Source organism: Aegilops tauschii, chromosome 7 (assembly GCF_002575655.3).
Source record: "Aegilops tauschii subsp. strangulata cultivar AL8/78 chromosome 7, Aet v6.0, whole genome shotgun sequence".
Lineage (NCBI taxonomy): Eukaryota > Viridiplantae > Streptophyta > Magnoliopsida > Poales > Poaceae > Aegilops > Aegilops tauschii.
The window spans coordinates 503,949,226-503,963,952 of record NC_053041.3 but is presented as its reverse complement, the minus strand read 5'-3'; the positions used below and the strand labels follow the sequence as shown (position 1 = coordinate 503,963,952).

The following is a 14,727-nucleotide window of genomic DNA, read 5'->3' as shown; positions in this document are numbered from 1 at the left end:
TCCATAAATATTCTTATATGCCATCAAAATAACTTCTGTTAATTATGTTCAGTACTGATGAATTTTTCATTGACTATTTTGAACACTGTCATTCTCAAGTTAAGTTTGTACTCTGTAACCTCATAACCTCATAAAGAGCAATATATTTGTTTGGCTGTCTTCTGTTAACAATATTTACCCCTGTTCTTTCATGTGCAATTAGTTTCATTACACTGAAAACTAAGTTTCTGATTTATTTTGTTATACAAGTGTATTTAGTTACTTACTTACTCCTGGTAGCTAATAAGTGGTTACTCTTTGGACTTTGGTGGTGTATGTATAAAAAAACAGTAGCAAATAAAAAAAAGCAGTAGCAAATTAAAAAAACAGTAGCAAAAAATTAGGTATAAAAACAGTAGCAAATATAGCTAGGGCAATTTTGTTTAGGTATAAAAAACAGTAGCTACAATTTGTAAAAAGCATGAGCAACTGAAAAATCATCCTGAAATATAGCTAGGACAAACTTCAGTCTTTTTTTTGTTTGTAACAGAAACTACAGTAGTAAATATTTCCTGAAGTAAATATTTTCAGTCATTACAAATATGATACTGCTTGGAGATGATACTGCTTGGAGATGATACTGCTTGGTGTATTTTCCATGTTGTGATGGAGGCCTTTTTTGCCTTGTCCACCCAAGAGGCCCTTGAGTTTGCCGGAATGTCGATTAACTTCCGTTCCGGCAAATTCGGGTACTCCATATGTCCTATTTTCAGCAAAGGTCATGCTGAAATTTTTCGTGAATTTTAGCATGACTTTGCTAAAAATAGGACATATGGGGTACTTGTGACTAATGCATGGGCCGGGGTATCTTAGTAGGTAATTAAGTAGGATCAAGTGCCCCGGCGTACTTGTGACTAATGCATGGCTTTTAGGGTGCCTCGGTGTCGATAAAAACCAAAATGATGAAAGCTTAGGCTTTTAGGGTGCCTCGGCGTCGAAAAACCCTCAATGATAAAAGCTTAGCTTTTAGGATGCCTCGGTGTCGACAAACCCTAAATGATGAGACCATGATCTTGTTCCTTGACAATAACCAACTTTTTGACCAAACTTTGTTCCTATTTAGAGAGAAACATGGCCAACAACGATGAGGCCGGGGGTTCGGGCGTCGACAAGCCATTTTGGAAGCTGTCCCAGGAGATGGAGGAACAACCTCACTTGTATGAGGACGCCGCCTTCCCCACCGATCCTGAGACCACTGATGGTACCGCCGAGGATGACCCCACTGATGCCACCACTGATGGTGCCGCCGAGGATGCCACCACTGATGATGGCGGCGCACGCACAGATGGCAGCCAACCGAAGAGGCAACGGAAGGACCGGCGCCCGACCGTGCTCCGCACCCTCAAGGAGGAAGTTACTGAAGTGGACTCCGATGGGAATCCAACGGCGCCCGAACGAATAGTCAAGGGGTACTCGCTTCAGCTCGGGTGCATTCTCCGGAGCACCGTCTCGATCAACACCGAGAACCTGAGGCATCCTGACCGAGGGAATTTGCGCAACCTCCTCTTCACGAAGCTGCACGAACGGTACAAGTTCCCTGCTGAATTTGAAAACACAAGCCTCAAAGGGAATAAAGTGAAAAATGCTGCCCTCACGAAGATGAGCAAGGCCCTGTCTACTTGGAAAAGCAATGTGAAGAGAATGATCGAGAAAGGTGAGAGTTATGAGAAGATCAAGGAGAAAAATCCTTCGATCACCGAAGATGACTACAACAACTTCAAGATCAATTGCTCGAGCACCGCACACTCCGAATCAAGTAAGTGGGGGAAAGAAATGCGGGAGCTGAACTTAGGGGAACACACACTCGGTCCCGGCGGTTACAGAGTGGCGGAGCCTATATGGGACAAGGAGGAGGCGGACCGTGCCGAGCAAGGCCTACCGCCCCTCTTCGATAAATACGGTGACAAGCAGACCAGGAACTTTGTCAGGGCCTGGTACAAGAAGGACCCGAAAACAAAGGAGCTTACCACGGATCCGAAGACCAGGGCGCTTGAGCTTGTCCTGGTAAGGAATACACCCCCTCGTAATTAGCTCCATATGGTTGCATTCTAATTAATGAAGCCAAATTTCTAAATGGTTCACATTCCTTCCGCAGGCGACTGAAAGCAGTAGCGCGGGGTCGACTAAGAGCAACCCTTGGGACACCACTCTAAATAGGGCGTTGAATGTAATGAAGAATAAGGATAAGCTCAGTAAGCCGACGTCAGCTGGTCGTGTGGCCAGCAAAGGCTTGTCGACAAAATGGTCGTCATACTATGACACTGCTGGGCGAAAGGAGAAAAAGACCAGCTCGGAAAGCCAGGCGCGCGAGGTTCAAGAACTCAGGGCACAGGTGGCGCGGATTCCGGAGATTGTCCAAGAGCAAGTGCAACAACAACTCGGAGCGACGATCACCGCCATTGTGCCTACCTTGATCCAGGGGATTAGTGCGTGGATTGCGGGCGGCCAACAGGGGCCGCCCCCGATTCCTAGCTTCACGGCCAGCAACTCGCAGAACGCGATGGCGGGGCCATTGGTGTCTCCGGCGGAGCCGACATTGGTGTCTCCGACGCCGGCACGGGAGCTTAATGCACCCGGGTGTACGCCGGCCGGCACCTCTGCAGCAAGCGGCCCCTCCGTCAACTGCACGCCCGCCGTTGGCGGTGCCTCGACATTAGCCGAGCTCGACGCCATCATCACGGTAACTAATTAAGCCTCTCTCGGCCGAGGACTTCATCTCCTTGCCTTTGACTGGGCATCCCTAACGCCCTACATGTTTTCGCAGGGCGCCGCCGACGTTCCGTGCACTTCGTGAACAACGAGTTGGTCGATGTCGCCAAGGGCAAAATCGTTCAACCGGGCAACCCCTTGTTCCACGGTACCCAGATGCCACCCAACTTGTTTAGGGTTCAACTGGTTCGGGTGCTGCCAGGCTGCGACGAGGTGTTACCTCCGATTCGACCCATGGGGGCCGACGATGATGACGTGATGAACCTCAGCGCCTGCCTGAGCTGGCCCCTGCTTTGGCCGAAGAGCCAGATTCGTTTGGGGGCGGGGGACACCACCCCAAAGACAACACCGCCAGTCGTGCCGGCGCCAAGTCGGCCCCATGGCAAGACCGCCGCAACGGTGCCGGACATCCCTATGCCACTGGATCCAAACATGCATATGGCACAGGATCAGAACGACGACGACGACGATACATTTGCCAACGTCGATCAGTACTTTGCCGATCATGGGGATGGTGGCGACTTCATGGGGCCTCCTTCTCAAGAACCCAACCCAACAAAAGACGTGTGCGATCTAGCTGGTACCGCGGAGAAGCCAAGTTGCAACAGGCGTCGTCTGCAGTTCAGCTCTCAGGAGACGCCTCCAGCTGCCGACTTCACCGAGCCTCAGATAGGCGAGGTGCCAAATATGATCAGCTCCAACACACTCAAGAAGGCGGTCTGTGAGCAGAACTCGGTCCCATTACAGGAGATCAAGAAGAAGGCACGCAAAAGAAAGACTAACAAGGGTGCGGGCCAGCCGGCACCGAGTACGATCCGTGCTTAGGACGGGCCACCTTCAACTGCGGATATCTCGAGGAGGGTGCATGTGGCGGGTAGGCCGATGCTACCGAGAAATATGCTCGATGCTGCAACCGGTGCTATGCGGAGTCTGCATGACAGTGTTCTTTCTTTGGAGAAGCGGCGTCTCCGAGAGAAGGATGTGGCATACCCGGTTTTCGCGGCCAAGGTGCCAGAGGGCAAGGGCTTTGTGGATAACTCCATCGGGGGTACGATCGTCCTGCGGTTTGATGACATCCACGCTATGTTGAACCTTCATCCGCTGCACTACACCTTCGTTCGGCTATTTTCGCTGAGTATGGAGATGCGGATCATTCGCGACAAGACCCCGGACATCGTGATAGTCGACCCCTTCTACATGCGTGCCAAGATCTTGGGCAGCGCTGGGGACCGGCAAGTCGCGAGTTCTTACCTCGAAGGCGTCATTCTGGCAAACCAAGATAAGGACAACTTCCTCGTGCCTTACTTTCCCGAGTAAGTCCTCCCCTCAACCGCCCCGTCACATATGAATTCTTAGATTTCGATCGTTTTTCTTTTAACATTCCGCGTTTTCTGCAGTGACACACATTGCACGCTCATCCTCCTAAGCCCCAAATATTCCATGGCCACGTATTTCGACCCGGACCGTCAGTCGAACGTAGACTACACAAATGTCAAGAAGGTTCTTGATGATGTTCTCCCCGGCTACGTCAAATCTGGAGGCACCTTCACCAGGCCTATTCGTAAGTACGGCAAGCACGTGTTCTCCCACAACACGACGTTCTGCTGCGTCAAGCAGCCGCCTGGCGGTCAGAAGGGTGCCTACTACGCCATCCATCACATGCGGGCGATCGTACGGGACCATCATCAACTACTGCTACCGAGTAGACTCAAAGATTGGGCCGCGAGCGTGTCGGCAATCCAGGACGCGGACATCAGACAAGAATTCTTTCGCATCCAGTCGGAGTTTGCGGAAATCATCCATCAAGATGTCCTTCGTACCTCGGGGCAGTTCTACCTCAGAAATCAACCGTCCAACAATGACATCGACACAATCCTACAAATGCAGGCTGACAACGCCCGTGGTTTCATGACTCCCACGATAGACGGCGGCTTCATCCACGCTCCGGTCCCTTGAGTCGAGTCGAAAGTAGTGATGCTGTGTCTAGTTCTGAAACATCGATTGGCTCATGTTGTAATTAAACTTTAATGAACTTGTAGTATGTCTCTTTGGTTTCGAGAGTCCTTCAACTTAGATGTAATCGATGCTATTAATGTCTTGCTTTTCTCTTCCGATCGTTCTGTTGCATACTTATATATTGCTTATGTATTGTCTGTGAATTGGTACTAACGTTTCGTTTGGCTACTGCATAGCGATGCCGTGGTATGTCGTGTACAAGGGTAAGGTTCCCGGAGTCTACGACGACTGGGAGGAGTGTCGGAGACAGGTTCACCGATTCAGCGGTAACAGTTACAAAGGGTACGCCACTAGGGCCGAGGCCGAATCTAGATACGCCCGCTATCTAGCGGGAGAGGGGAGGGAGCGTTGGAGGAACCGGATGAAGACGAGTTTCATCGTGATGATGCTCATCGTGATGACCGCAGCTCTCTTCTATGTGATGGTAGTTTAGATGATCGATATCGACTTGTAATGTGAAGACAAACTCGCGGTCTCGAGACTTGTAATATAATGATTCATACTTATACATTTTGTTCGGTCTTTTCAATTCGGAGACTAATATGATGAATTGTATTCGGAGACTAAAATGATGAATTGTATTCAGAGACTAATATTCTATTGTATTCGATGAATCTGTTGTTGATATGTGTTGTCTATATTTTGTCCAATTATACATTTTGTAACCTGTGCAAAAAACAGAAAATTAAAAAAAACCTAATATTCATACTAATGGCGCATCACATCATAGTGCACCATTAGTATGCCAAAGGATACTAATGGCGCATCACTAAACAGTGCGCCATTAGTATGCCGAAGTTACTAATGGCGCATCCTGCTGTAGTGCGCCATTAGTATGCCAAAGCACCTGGGTATACATGGCCCCCTGGGAGGCATACTAATGGCGCACTGTTGTATATACTAATGGCGCATCTGGGGTGCGCCATTAGTATACCAGATACTAATGGCGCACCAGTGGTGCGCCATTAGTAAAATATACTAATGGCGTGCTACTAATGGTGCACCTAATCTGGCCATTAATGGCGCATTAGTGGTGCGCCATTAGTAGGCCTTTTTCTAGTAGTGAAAGATATGCCGGGGGTGCTCGCCCCTCTGGTCCTTTTTTAAAGATAAATCTTGGTGCAATTAGGTTATGTGGTGCCAAGGCTACTTATTATTTGTACGTACAAGTAATAAACCCTGCAGTTCCGGACATCCTTATAACGACCATAATCACATTAATAAAAGTTCCAAACCTCCTTTTTTTTTAGAAAGTTCACAACCTCCTTGTAACTTCCTTGTCAAATAATTGAATACCCAGTCTACTTATGTTCTCGAGGATTGCCCTGAAAATGTCTAAATATTTGCTGAAATGGTTGTTGTCAATCCACATTAAAACACATATGAGGTGTACCTCTTATTGTGCATTCAGCTTCAGTCTACCTTCTACAGTACAATGCTATTGGTTCGCCTTTTATTTACGCATTAACTTGTGAGTTACTCCCTCTTTTGTAATCAGGAAAAAGAGTTTGCATCAAGATTACATGTATGAGCAGCAGTACACACAATTTTTGGGTGGCAAGATGCAAATATACAAGGGGGCGTATGTAAAATAGACAAGTACTTTGATCAGATGCCTTGCATGTAGATCTGACGTACCACACAGTCTTGGAGCACCGTATCATGCTATGGACGGTATCACAGGATATTTTTCCCCTAGGTAAATGGAGTGCCAGTGATTGCCTTGGTTGACGATTAGTGAATCATCCATGTGTAACGCCTCCTTAATTGCTCCGGGCAGCTAGTCTACTGGTAGAGCCACCTGCCGCCTGATAAAGCTCCCGACTGATGGGCAAATCAACTGATGAAGATCCCTTGACTGGTGTCCACTCCGACTGGGCCGCCACCACCTGTTGCTTGTGTTTATCTGGTCCTTTGCATTCATGGGCCTGGGTCTGCATGAACCTCTTAGTTGGGCCTTATGTCGCCGTGGGCCTACCCGGTGTTAAAATTAAGGATACTTATCTGGTATACACTGGCATTTAGGGTTTAAAAGTAAACTTGTTTGATAGAATGGTTAGACAAACTCCATATTTTCGGTTTAATTTTGGTAGATTAATTTACATAAATGGTCATTTCTACTCATTTCCTAAGAAACGCATCGATCGTACTGAAAATCTTGTATGTTGACGTACTTACTTTCACAAGTCTAAATGTTAGTCAAGATTAAACACTCAGTTTGGCTAGCTAACAAAATAATTCACGAACTCACTTTTGCCCGTGATGACCAACGACTCGAGAGGAATGAAACACAGCTTCAAAAATAAAATAAAAAAATAAAGAGGAATCAACCACATGCACGCGCGTATGCGCACATGAAAAAGGTTTCGGTGTTAGCGATGGAATCTCCATTGTACACGTCCAAGTATACGTCCAACTAGCTCTTGTTCCATGTGACATTCATCACGTGGCTTGCACGTATACCACACGTCTTGAATTGTGTACGAAACGCATGCTCAGACAGGGGGTCAAATCAACAGGTTGATCGAACGTTTTTTAACCTGAAAATCTGTGTTGTCCACACATGCCATAACATTCTTATAGCAGGATGATCGTACTTCAGAGAATCGTCTGAACCATACTTTTAGAAACTGTCTGGCAGCTCGCGTTGGAATGAATGAAACAACATAATCAAAGTACAACCTATCGCTTCCCTCGAAAAGAAGAAGTATAACCTATCGCCGATTTCCACACGGCATGAGCAAGGGCCTTACTCTGGAAGATTTGGGCAGCACGTAATGACATGATGTTTAGGAGAATCGATCAACGTTTTGTAATAACAATTAGGAACCTGATCTCTGACCTAGACCTTTGGTCACACCGGGACTCGGGTGACAAGGAGGCAGTTTTCTCGTGGCGTTTCTTCCTTTCTGCACGTTGCACCGTGCCGCTGTAATTCTGTACTCGCTACTTCCGCAGTCGTTTGAGTAATATATTCAGGTGGGGAACTCCCCCCCACAGCCCCCCCCCCCCCCCCCCCCGATTCTCAAAAAAAAAAGATATGCTGCCTACTGTAGGAATTTCAGTGCTCCGGCTTCTGCATTGCATGCAAGAGGCAGCTGACAGATGACTCATCGAGCTTGATTAGTCGACCCATTTCATCCCGCGTTAACAAGTACAAATCATCCATAGAGCTAACAATTGTCATCCTGTTACTTTCCAATGAAACTGGAACTATTACACTATAAATTTACTAATCATGTTCTTCCATTTATCAATTTTCCATGCAATACACAATGGGCAAGAAGTTGACCTCAGTTATACAGAGACAAAGCTCACACGCAACAATTATTTATGGATTTTTGTCCGCATATATTATTATTCTTACGAAGATGTTAAAACATAATTGGCAATATTATTGTAAGATAATTCACTGACAATTACGCAGAGCGAGCCAGCCGACTATAATAGACCGTGTACAAAATAAACAAGGAAAATTTCACTCACGACCGAAGAATGACGTGGCAAAGCGTGCGTCACACACTCTCTTTCAAATTGTTCCCCCTGATTTCTCCGTGGCTCGAGGGCGGGGCGTCGACCCGTTACCTGGGCAGCTGGGGTTGCTGCCAACCCACCCGAGTTCGAGTCTCGGCTCGGACGTGTGATGCTCGCAGAGTTTCTTCTATAAAAAAATGCCAACGAGGGTTAGCCCTTGGGTTGGTCTAACTTTTTTTTTATTTCTCCGTGGCTCTAGCATTTTCGCTGTAACAAACTATCCCTGATCTACACTTCTCTCCATCGGCGGCGGATGCTGTTCTGGTGCGCTGGTCCTATGGGGCCTTAGCACGACGACTTCCCGACTGTCTACTACAACAAGGTTTGCTTGGCTTCGATGAGGAAGGGGCGAAGACGGTGACGCGCCTTCGGCTCGCTCCAGTGCAAGTAGTCGTCGCTAGGTGGTCTACGGACCTAGATATATTTTTTACTTCTGGTGTTTGTACTACCTTGACAGTTGACGAATAGATCGAAAGTTATTTCTGAAAAAAAAAACTATCCTTGAGCAAGTGTAGCATTGCCGTGTAGCATAATATGAACAAGAAACGATTTTATTTTTCATTTACGAAAACGATCCATGCATGCATAGCTAGTCCCCACGCAAAAATAATAATTATATATAGCTTAAACAGCCGGATGGTGGCCAATTAGCGTTCGCACCACGGGTGCGACTGGGTGCTGGTGCATCTGTATCCGAATTGAACGGACGGACGTGTTGACCATCTACCTTTGTGTCGCGCACGCTCGAGCTCGAGCTCGGATCTCTACCTACCCATGCACTTTCCTAGCAGCGTACGTAAGCGCGCGCGACCAGGACTCACGACTCATCCAACGCCCAAACCGCCACGCCGCTTCCCGCATGGCCGCATCCACCTATATATACCCCGCACCAATGAAGAACTCCATTCACTAAACCAAGCAGCAAAGCAAGCTAGCTAATCTACTTCTAGCTCTCCTCTTATTCTTCTTGCTCTCCGGCAGCAAATCGAGCTAGCTCCACTTCATTAAGCCAAGCCTCACACCTCCTACAAAAATGGGCAGCTTGGACACCAACCCAATGTCCTTCTCCGCCTTGCCCAGCGACAAGGCCGCGTTTGAGCCGCTCAACCCCGAAGATGTTCGCGCATACCTCCACAAAGCCGTCGACTTCATCTCTGACTACTACACCAACATCGAGTCCATGCCCGTTCTTCCTAACGTGAAGCCGGGATACCTGCAAGATGAGCTCAGCGTGTCGCCGCCGACTTACTCTGCGCCGTTCGATGTCACCATGAAGGAGCTCAGGACCTCCGTTGTTCCCGGCATGACACACTGGGCTAGCCCCAACTTCTTCGCCTTCTTCCCCTCCACCAACAGCGCCGCTGCCATCGCTGGGGACCTCATCGCCTCTGCCATGAACACCGTCGGGTTCACGTGGCAGGCCTCGCCAGCAGCCACTGAGATGGAGGTTCTTGCTCTCGACTGGCTTGCGCAACTCCTGCGCCTACCTACCACCTTCATGAACCGCACAAGCACTGGCCGTGGAACCGGTGGTGGGGTCATCCTTGGAACAACGAGCGAGGCAATGCTCGTCACGCTAGTTGCCGCCCGTGACGCAGCACTGCGTCGGAGCGGCTCTGTCGGTGTATCCAACATCTCACGCTTAGTTGTGTACGCTGCCGACCAAACCCACTCCACGTTCTTCAAGGCATGCCGCCTCGCAGGCTTCGACCCCGCCAATATCCGCTCCATCCCCACCGGGCCGGAAACTAACTACGGGCTCGACCCGGCCAAGCTTCTCGAGGTAATGCAAGCTGATGCCAATGCTGGTCTCGTGCCAACATATGTCTGCGCCACAGTGGGCACCACATCTTCCAACGCCGTCGACCCGGTGGGAGCCGTTGCCGACGTTGCAGCCATGTTCAATGCATGGGTCCACGTCGATGCTGCCTATGCTGGCAGCGCGTGTATCTGTCCGGAGTTCCGCCACCATCTCGACGGCGTCGAGCGCGTGGACTCCATCAGCATGAGCCCACACAAATGGCTTCTCACGTGTCTCGATTGCACCTGTCTCTATGTCCGTGATGCTCACCGACTAAGCGACTCGTTGGAGACCAACCCGGAGTACCTCAAGAACGACGCTACCGATTCCGGTGAGGTCACTGATCTTAAAGACATGCAGGTCGGCGTTGGTCGGCGCTTTCGTGGGCTCAAGCTTTGGATGGTCATGCGAACCTATGGTACCGCAAAGCTCCAAGAGCACATCCGTAGTGATGTCGCCATGGCCAAGATGTTTGAAGATTTCGTCCGTGCCGACGAGAGGTTCGAGGTGGTCGTACCGAGGAACTTTGCTCTTGTGTGCTTTAGAATCAAGGCAAGTGGAGCCATGACGGAGGAGGATGCCAATGAGGCCAACCGTGTGCTAATGGATAATCTGAACAAGACTGGGAAGGCTTATCTTGCACACACGGTGGTTGGTGACAAGTTCGTTCTTCGATTTGCCGTTGGGTCGTCACTGCAGGAGGAGAGACATATAAGAAGTGCTTGGGACCTCATCAAGAAGACTACGAGCAGTATCATGGATTAAGTGGATGGACCTATTGACACAGAAAGTTCCAGGAGCTACACAAATCCCTATATTTTGGGTCTGATTGTTCCTTTAAATTTATCTTTTTTGATTCTGATTATTATTTATTTGTACATGTGGTTCTTATTCGGTTTTGTGATCTATACCGACTGAGGGTATATATATAGCAAGCCGTTACCAAAAAAGTTGATGATACAATGTAAAAGTGCTTATATTGAATGGACACGAGTTACTGTACACCCTCCGTTTCTTTTTACTTCGCGTATAAGATTTGGTCAAAATCAAACTACACAAAGTTTGACCAAATTTATATCAAAAAATATGAACATCTACAATACTAAAACTATAAAGTATGAAAATTCATTTCATGACGCATCTAGTAATATTGATTTCATATTGTGAATGTTGATATTTTTTAATATAAAGTTAGTCAAATTTTATAAAGCTTGACTTTGACCAAACTTTATATGCAGACTAAAAAGAAACAGAGGGAGTATTTGCGACTGTATTCCAATAGCGAGTGACGAATGCATGCCCACGCATCGCGATCAATCAATAAATATACGCTGCAGTATTATAGTTAGTATAAAGTTAAGTCATCTATTTTAAAACGGAGGAAGTAAGTTTCAAGATGCCAGACCGAAGCCTGGACGCCGTGTGTTCCCAACTTCCCATTAAATTGGTCCTATATAGAGTATCGGCCATACAATTCCATCTTCAGAGTCCAGGTCGACCATACACTTGCACATCTGAATTAATGGTGCTTGCACCGCAGCACTAACGCAGGAAAGACACGGGGGCAGAGTTTTGACACGGACGTACATAATTCAGTGATCGATATAAATGGAGGAACGATCGACAGGTGATATCATGTCTGAGTAGGAACGAAGTTTAATTACGGTTCTGACTCAACCAAAGCGAAACAGGAATACAAGTGGAAGTACTACAGTAGTCTTCTTAAAGTCCTGACTCAATCAAAGCAAAACACGAGGGAGTACAGCAGATAGTACTGCAGTTAAGTGACTGTACTGAATGATTTGATCAGTACCGGCAGCCGGTCCCGCATCCGCCACCCAACTGAAACTATACAGGAGATCCATGCAGGAGCTATTATCTGTCGGTACAACTTGTGGCCTAAGGGCATCTCCAACGCTGACCGGCATAAGTGTTCGGCATATGTCTGTTTGTATGTCTAGACGTGGTCCGTGGACATGATGTCAAAGGCCCTGTTTGGATCCATGGTTAGAGTTAGTTTGGGTTAGTTTGGACTCAACTAACCCAAAAAAATCCAAACATGAGGGTTAATTTGAGTTAGATGCATCTAATCCATCTGAAAAATCTAACCCACCCAAAAGGTGCTTATTTGGGTTAGTTCTTCTCGGGACCACAAAAAACACATTTTCTCTCGCTCTTCCCGCAGCAGATCCCTCCCCACTTCCTCGAAGCTTCTCGTCCTCTTCCTCCCTCCCTCTCGCACCGCCCGTGAAGGTGCCTCGCCATATCCGCGCTCCATCTAACCCTACCATCCAAACACCTCTTTGGCTAGAGTTAGTTTAGGGTTAGAATCTAACTCTAACATCTAACTGAGTTAGAGTATCCAAACAGGGCCAAAGTGAGTAATCCAACGCTAATCACAAAGTATCCGGTTTGGGAAGAAAAAATAGGTAGGGACCTTGCATGTGGTGAGATATTGTGGTGTGGTGTCTGGTTAGGAGGAGAGAGAGGAGAAGGTGATCATGCATGCGCAGAGAGAGATAAGTGTTAGAGCAAGTACAATAAAGGTACCGTCAGCAGACTATAAGGAATAAAGTAATATTTCTATGCTTAGTTGGAGGAGAGAGGATAGGAGAGAGAATGTAAGCGGGCTCTCATGCAAGAGCCAGCTGCAGCACGTGCTCCTAGGCACTATGTGAGAGTGAAAGATGGGCCATGTTTTAATAAAGTAGCACATACTTATAGCTAATTGTTATACATGTTGACTATAAGGTTGGCTATAGATGATATGGCACTTTCTTATAGCCAACAGTTGGCTATACTATTAACCATGCTCTTAGAGTTGTGTCAAATATTGTGTACAAAATAGGTTACAGTTGGACTCTGAGTTGTATTGTGTTTACAGAGTATGGAGTCGTGTCCTAGTATGACACTTGAATGCTAGGCCTCTCATATAATGCGGGGTAGACACATGATGTAACATATGCCAACATAATAGCACATGCGCGCAAGGGGGAGCCGGTGGCGTGTGCCGGCACCTGGGCGGCCGGGGTGCGGTACTGTGACGGTGTCACGGGGAGGAGCGCCCATAGTCAGGCCCCGAGGATGTAGTCATATCGATGAATATCGTTAACAAATCTCGGTGTCATGCCGCGTGTAATTGATTGGTCCTCGGATGATCGACGGAGTGCCTCGGATTAATTCTAACCAGTGGTATCAGAGCTAGATTGTTCGGAGGCCGTGGAGGAGTTGACCTAGAGGATAAAAGTGCTCGGCATGGATCATCATCATTCGTATGAAGCGGTCGTCGTAGAGCGATGTGTGCAGACGTGGACAGATCCGAAGAGTCGACAGTTTTTTGAATAGCAATCGAAAGAGCGAAGTCAATGAGTAAAAAAGCTGTCGACGGCGTGTTCTGGTCAAGCACTCGGCGAGATCAGAAGTAGCGGCCGCACGCGGATTTACGGAAGGAGTTGCTTGATCCGAGTAGCGCATCACGTGCGTCAGGCGTGTGGCCCACGGATGCTGGCCCATCGAAGGCCCAGCCCAGGTAGGGCTGGACGATGACACACGGCTGGATGTGGTCCAGGTCGTCGGTACTGGAAAACCCTATTCGCCACATTCTGCGAGCTATGAATCGAACATCAGTCCTCCTTCTCGTCGAGGTACGTTGCTAGCCACTTGAGCTCAACAACGCTAGTGTCTTATATGTACAAGAGGGCGACTATTATATGTTCCTTTTTTCCCTTTGGTTTTTCTGTTTCTTTCTTTTTTTTATTTTTGTTTTAGAAAAATCGCAATTTCAAAGAAAAAATCAATATATTCAATACTTTGCTCGGATTTTTTTTCAGGTTTCAAAAAGAACTTTCGTTCTTTTCAAAAAATGTACAAAATTTGTTCGGTGTTTCCACATTTGTTCGTGATTTTCAAAAAAGTTGTTCGTGTTTTCCAAAAGGTTGTTCGTGTTTTCAAAAAATAATCACAGATTCAAAAAATGTTCACGTTTGCAACATTTTGTTCAGAAATTTTCAAAATATGTTCCTGTTTCTAAAATAGTTCACATATTCAAAAAAATTGTTTGTTGTTTCAAAATTTATTCGCATTATTTGTGAACTTTGTATTTTTTGGAGTTCAATTTTTTGACAGATTTTTCTAAAATTTCCTCTTTTTAAAATATGTTCACAAATTCAAAAAATGGTTGAGTTTCAAAACACAAACAGGAATTAAAAAAAATGTTCCCATATTTCGAAATTTGTCACAAATTTTTAAAATGATCATAATTTGAAGAAACTTCTGAAACTGAAAAAACATGTTCGCAGTTGTAAAATTCGGTCTGAAATGCAAAAAATGTTCAATAATTTTTGAAAATTATTGAGGTTTCATTTTTTTAGACATTTCATGAAATTTTCCGTTTTTAAAAAAAATCACAAATTTAAAAAATGTTCGTAGTTGCAAAATTTTGTCTAAAATGCAAAAAATGTTCGTGTTTCAGAAAGTGTTCAAGAATTTCAAGAAATGTTTGCGGTATCAAATTTTTGTTAGATATTTCTTTAAATGTTCTATTTTTTATTTTTTGTTCAGAAATTCAAAAATGTTCATGTTTTCAAATTTTTTCTTAGAATTTCATGAGATGTTCCCTTTTTTAAATA

At 46.4% G+C, this 14,727-nt stretch overlaps 1 protein-coding gene across 1 annotated transcript; it reads left to right on the top strand.

Annotated features, from left to right (window-relative positions):
- The first annotated feature begins 9,224 nt into the window (after positions 1-9,224).
- Positions 9,225-11,077, top strand: LOC109751651 (tryptophan decarboxylase 1). The gene has a single exon (XM_020310532.3). It carries the CDS (start codon positions 9,332-9,334, stop codon positions 10,862-10,864), a length of 1,533 nt encoding a protein of 510 aa, XP_020166121.1. The 5' UTR covers positions 9,225-9,331; the 3' UTR covers positions 10,865-11,077.
- The last annotated feature ends 3,650 nt before the right edge of the window (positions 11,078-14,727 follow it).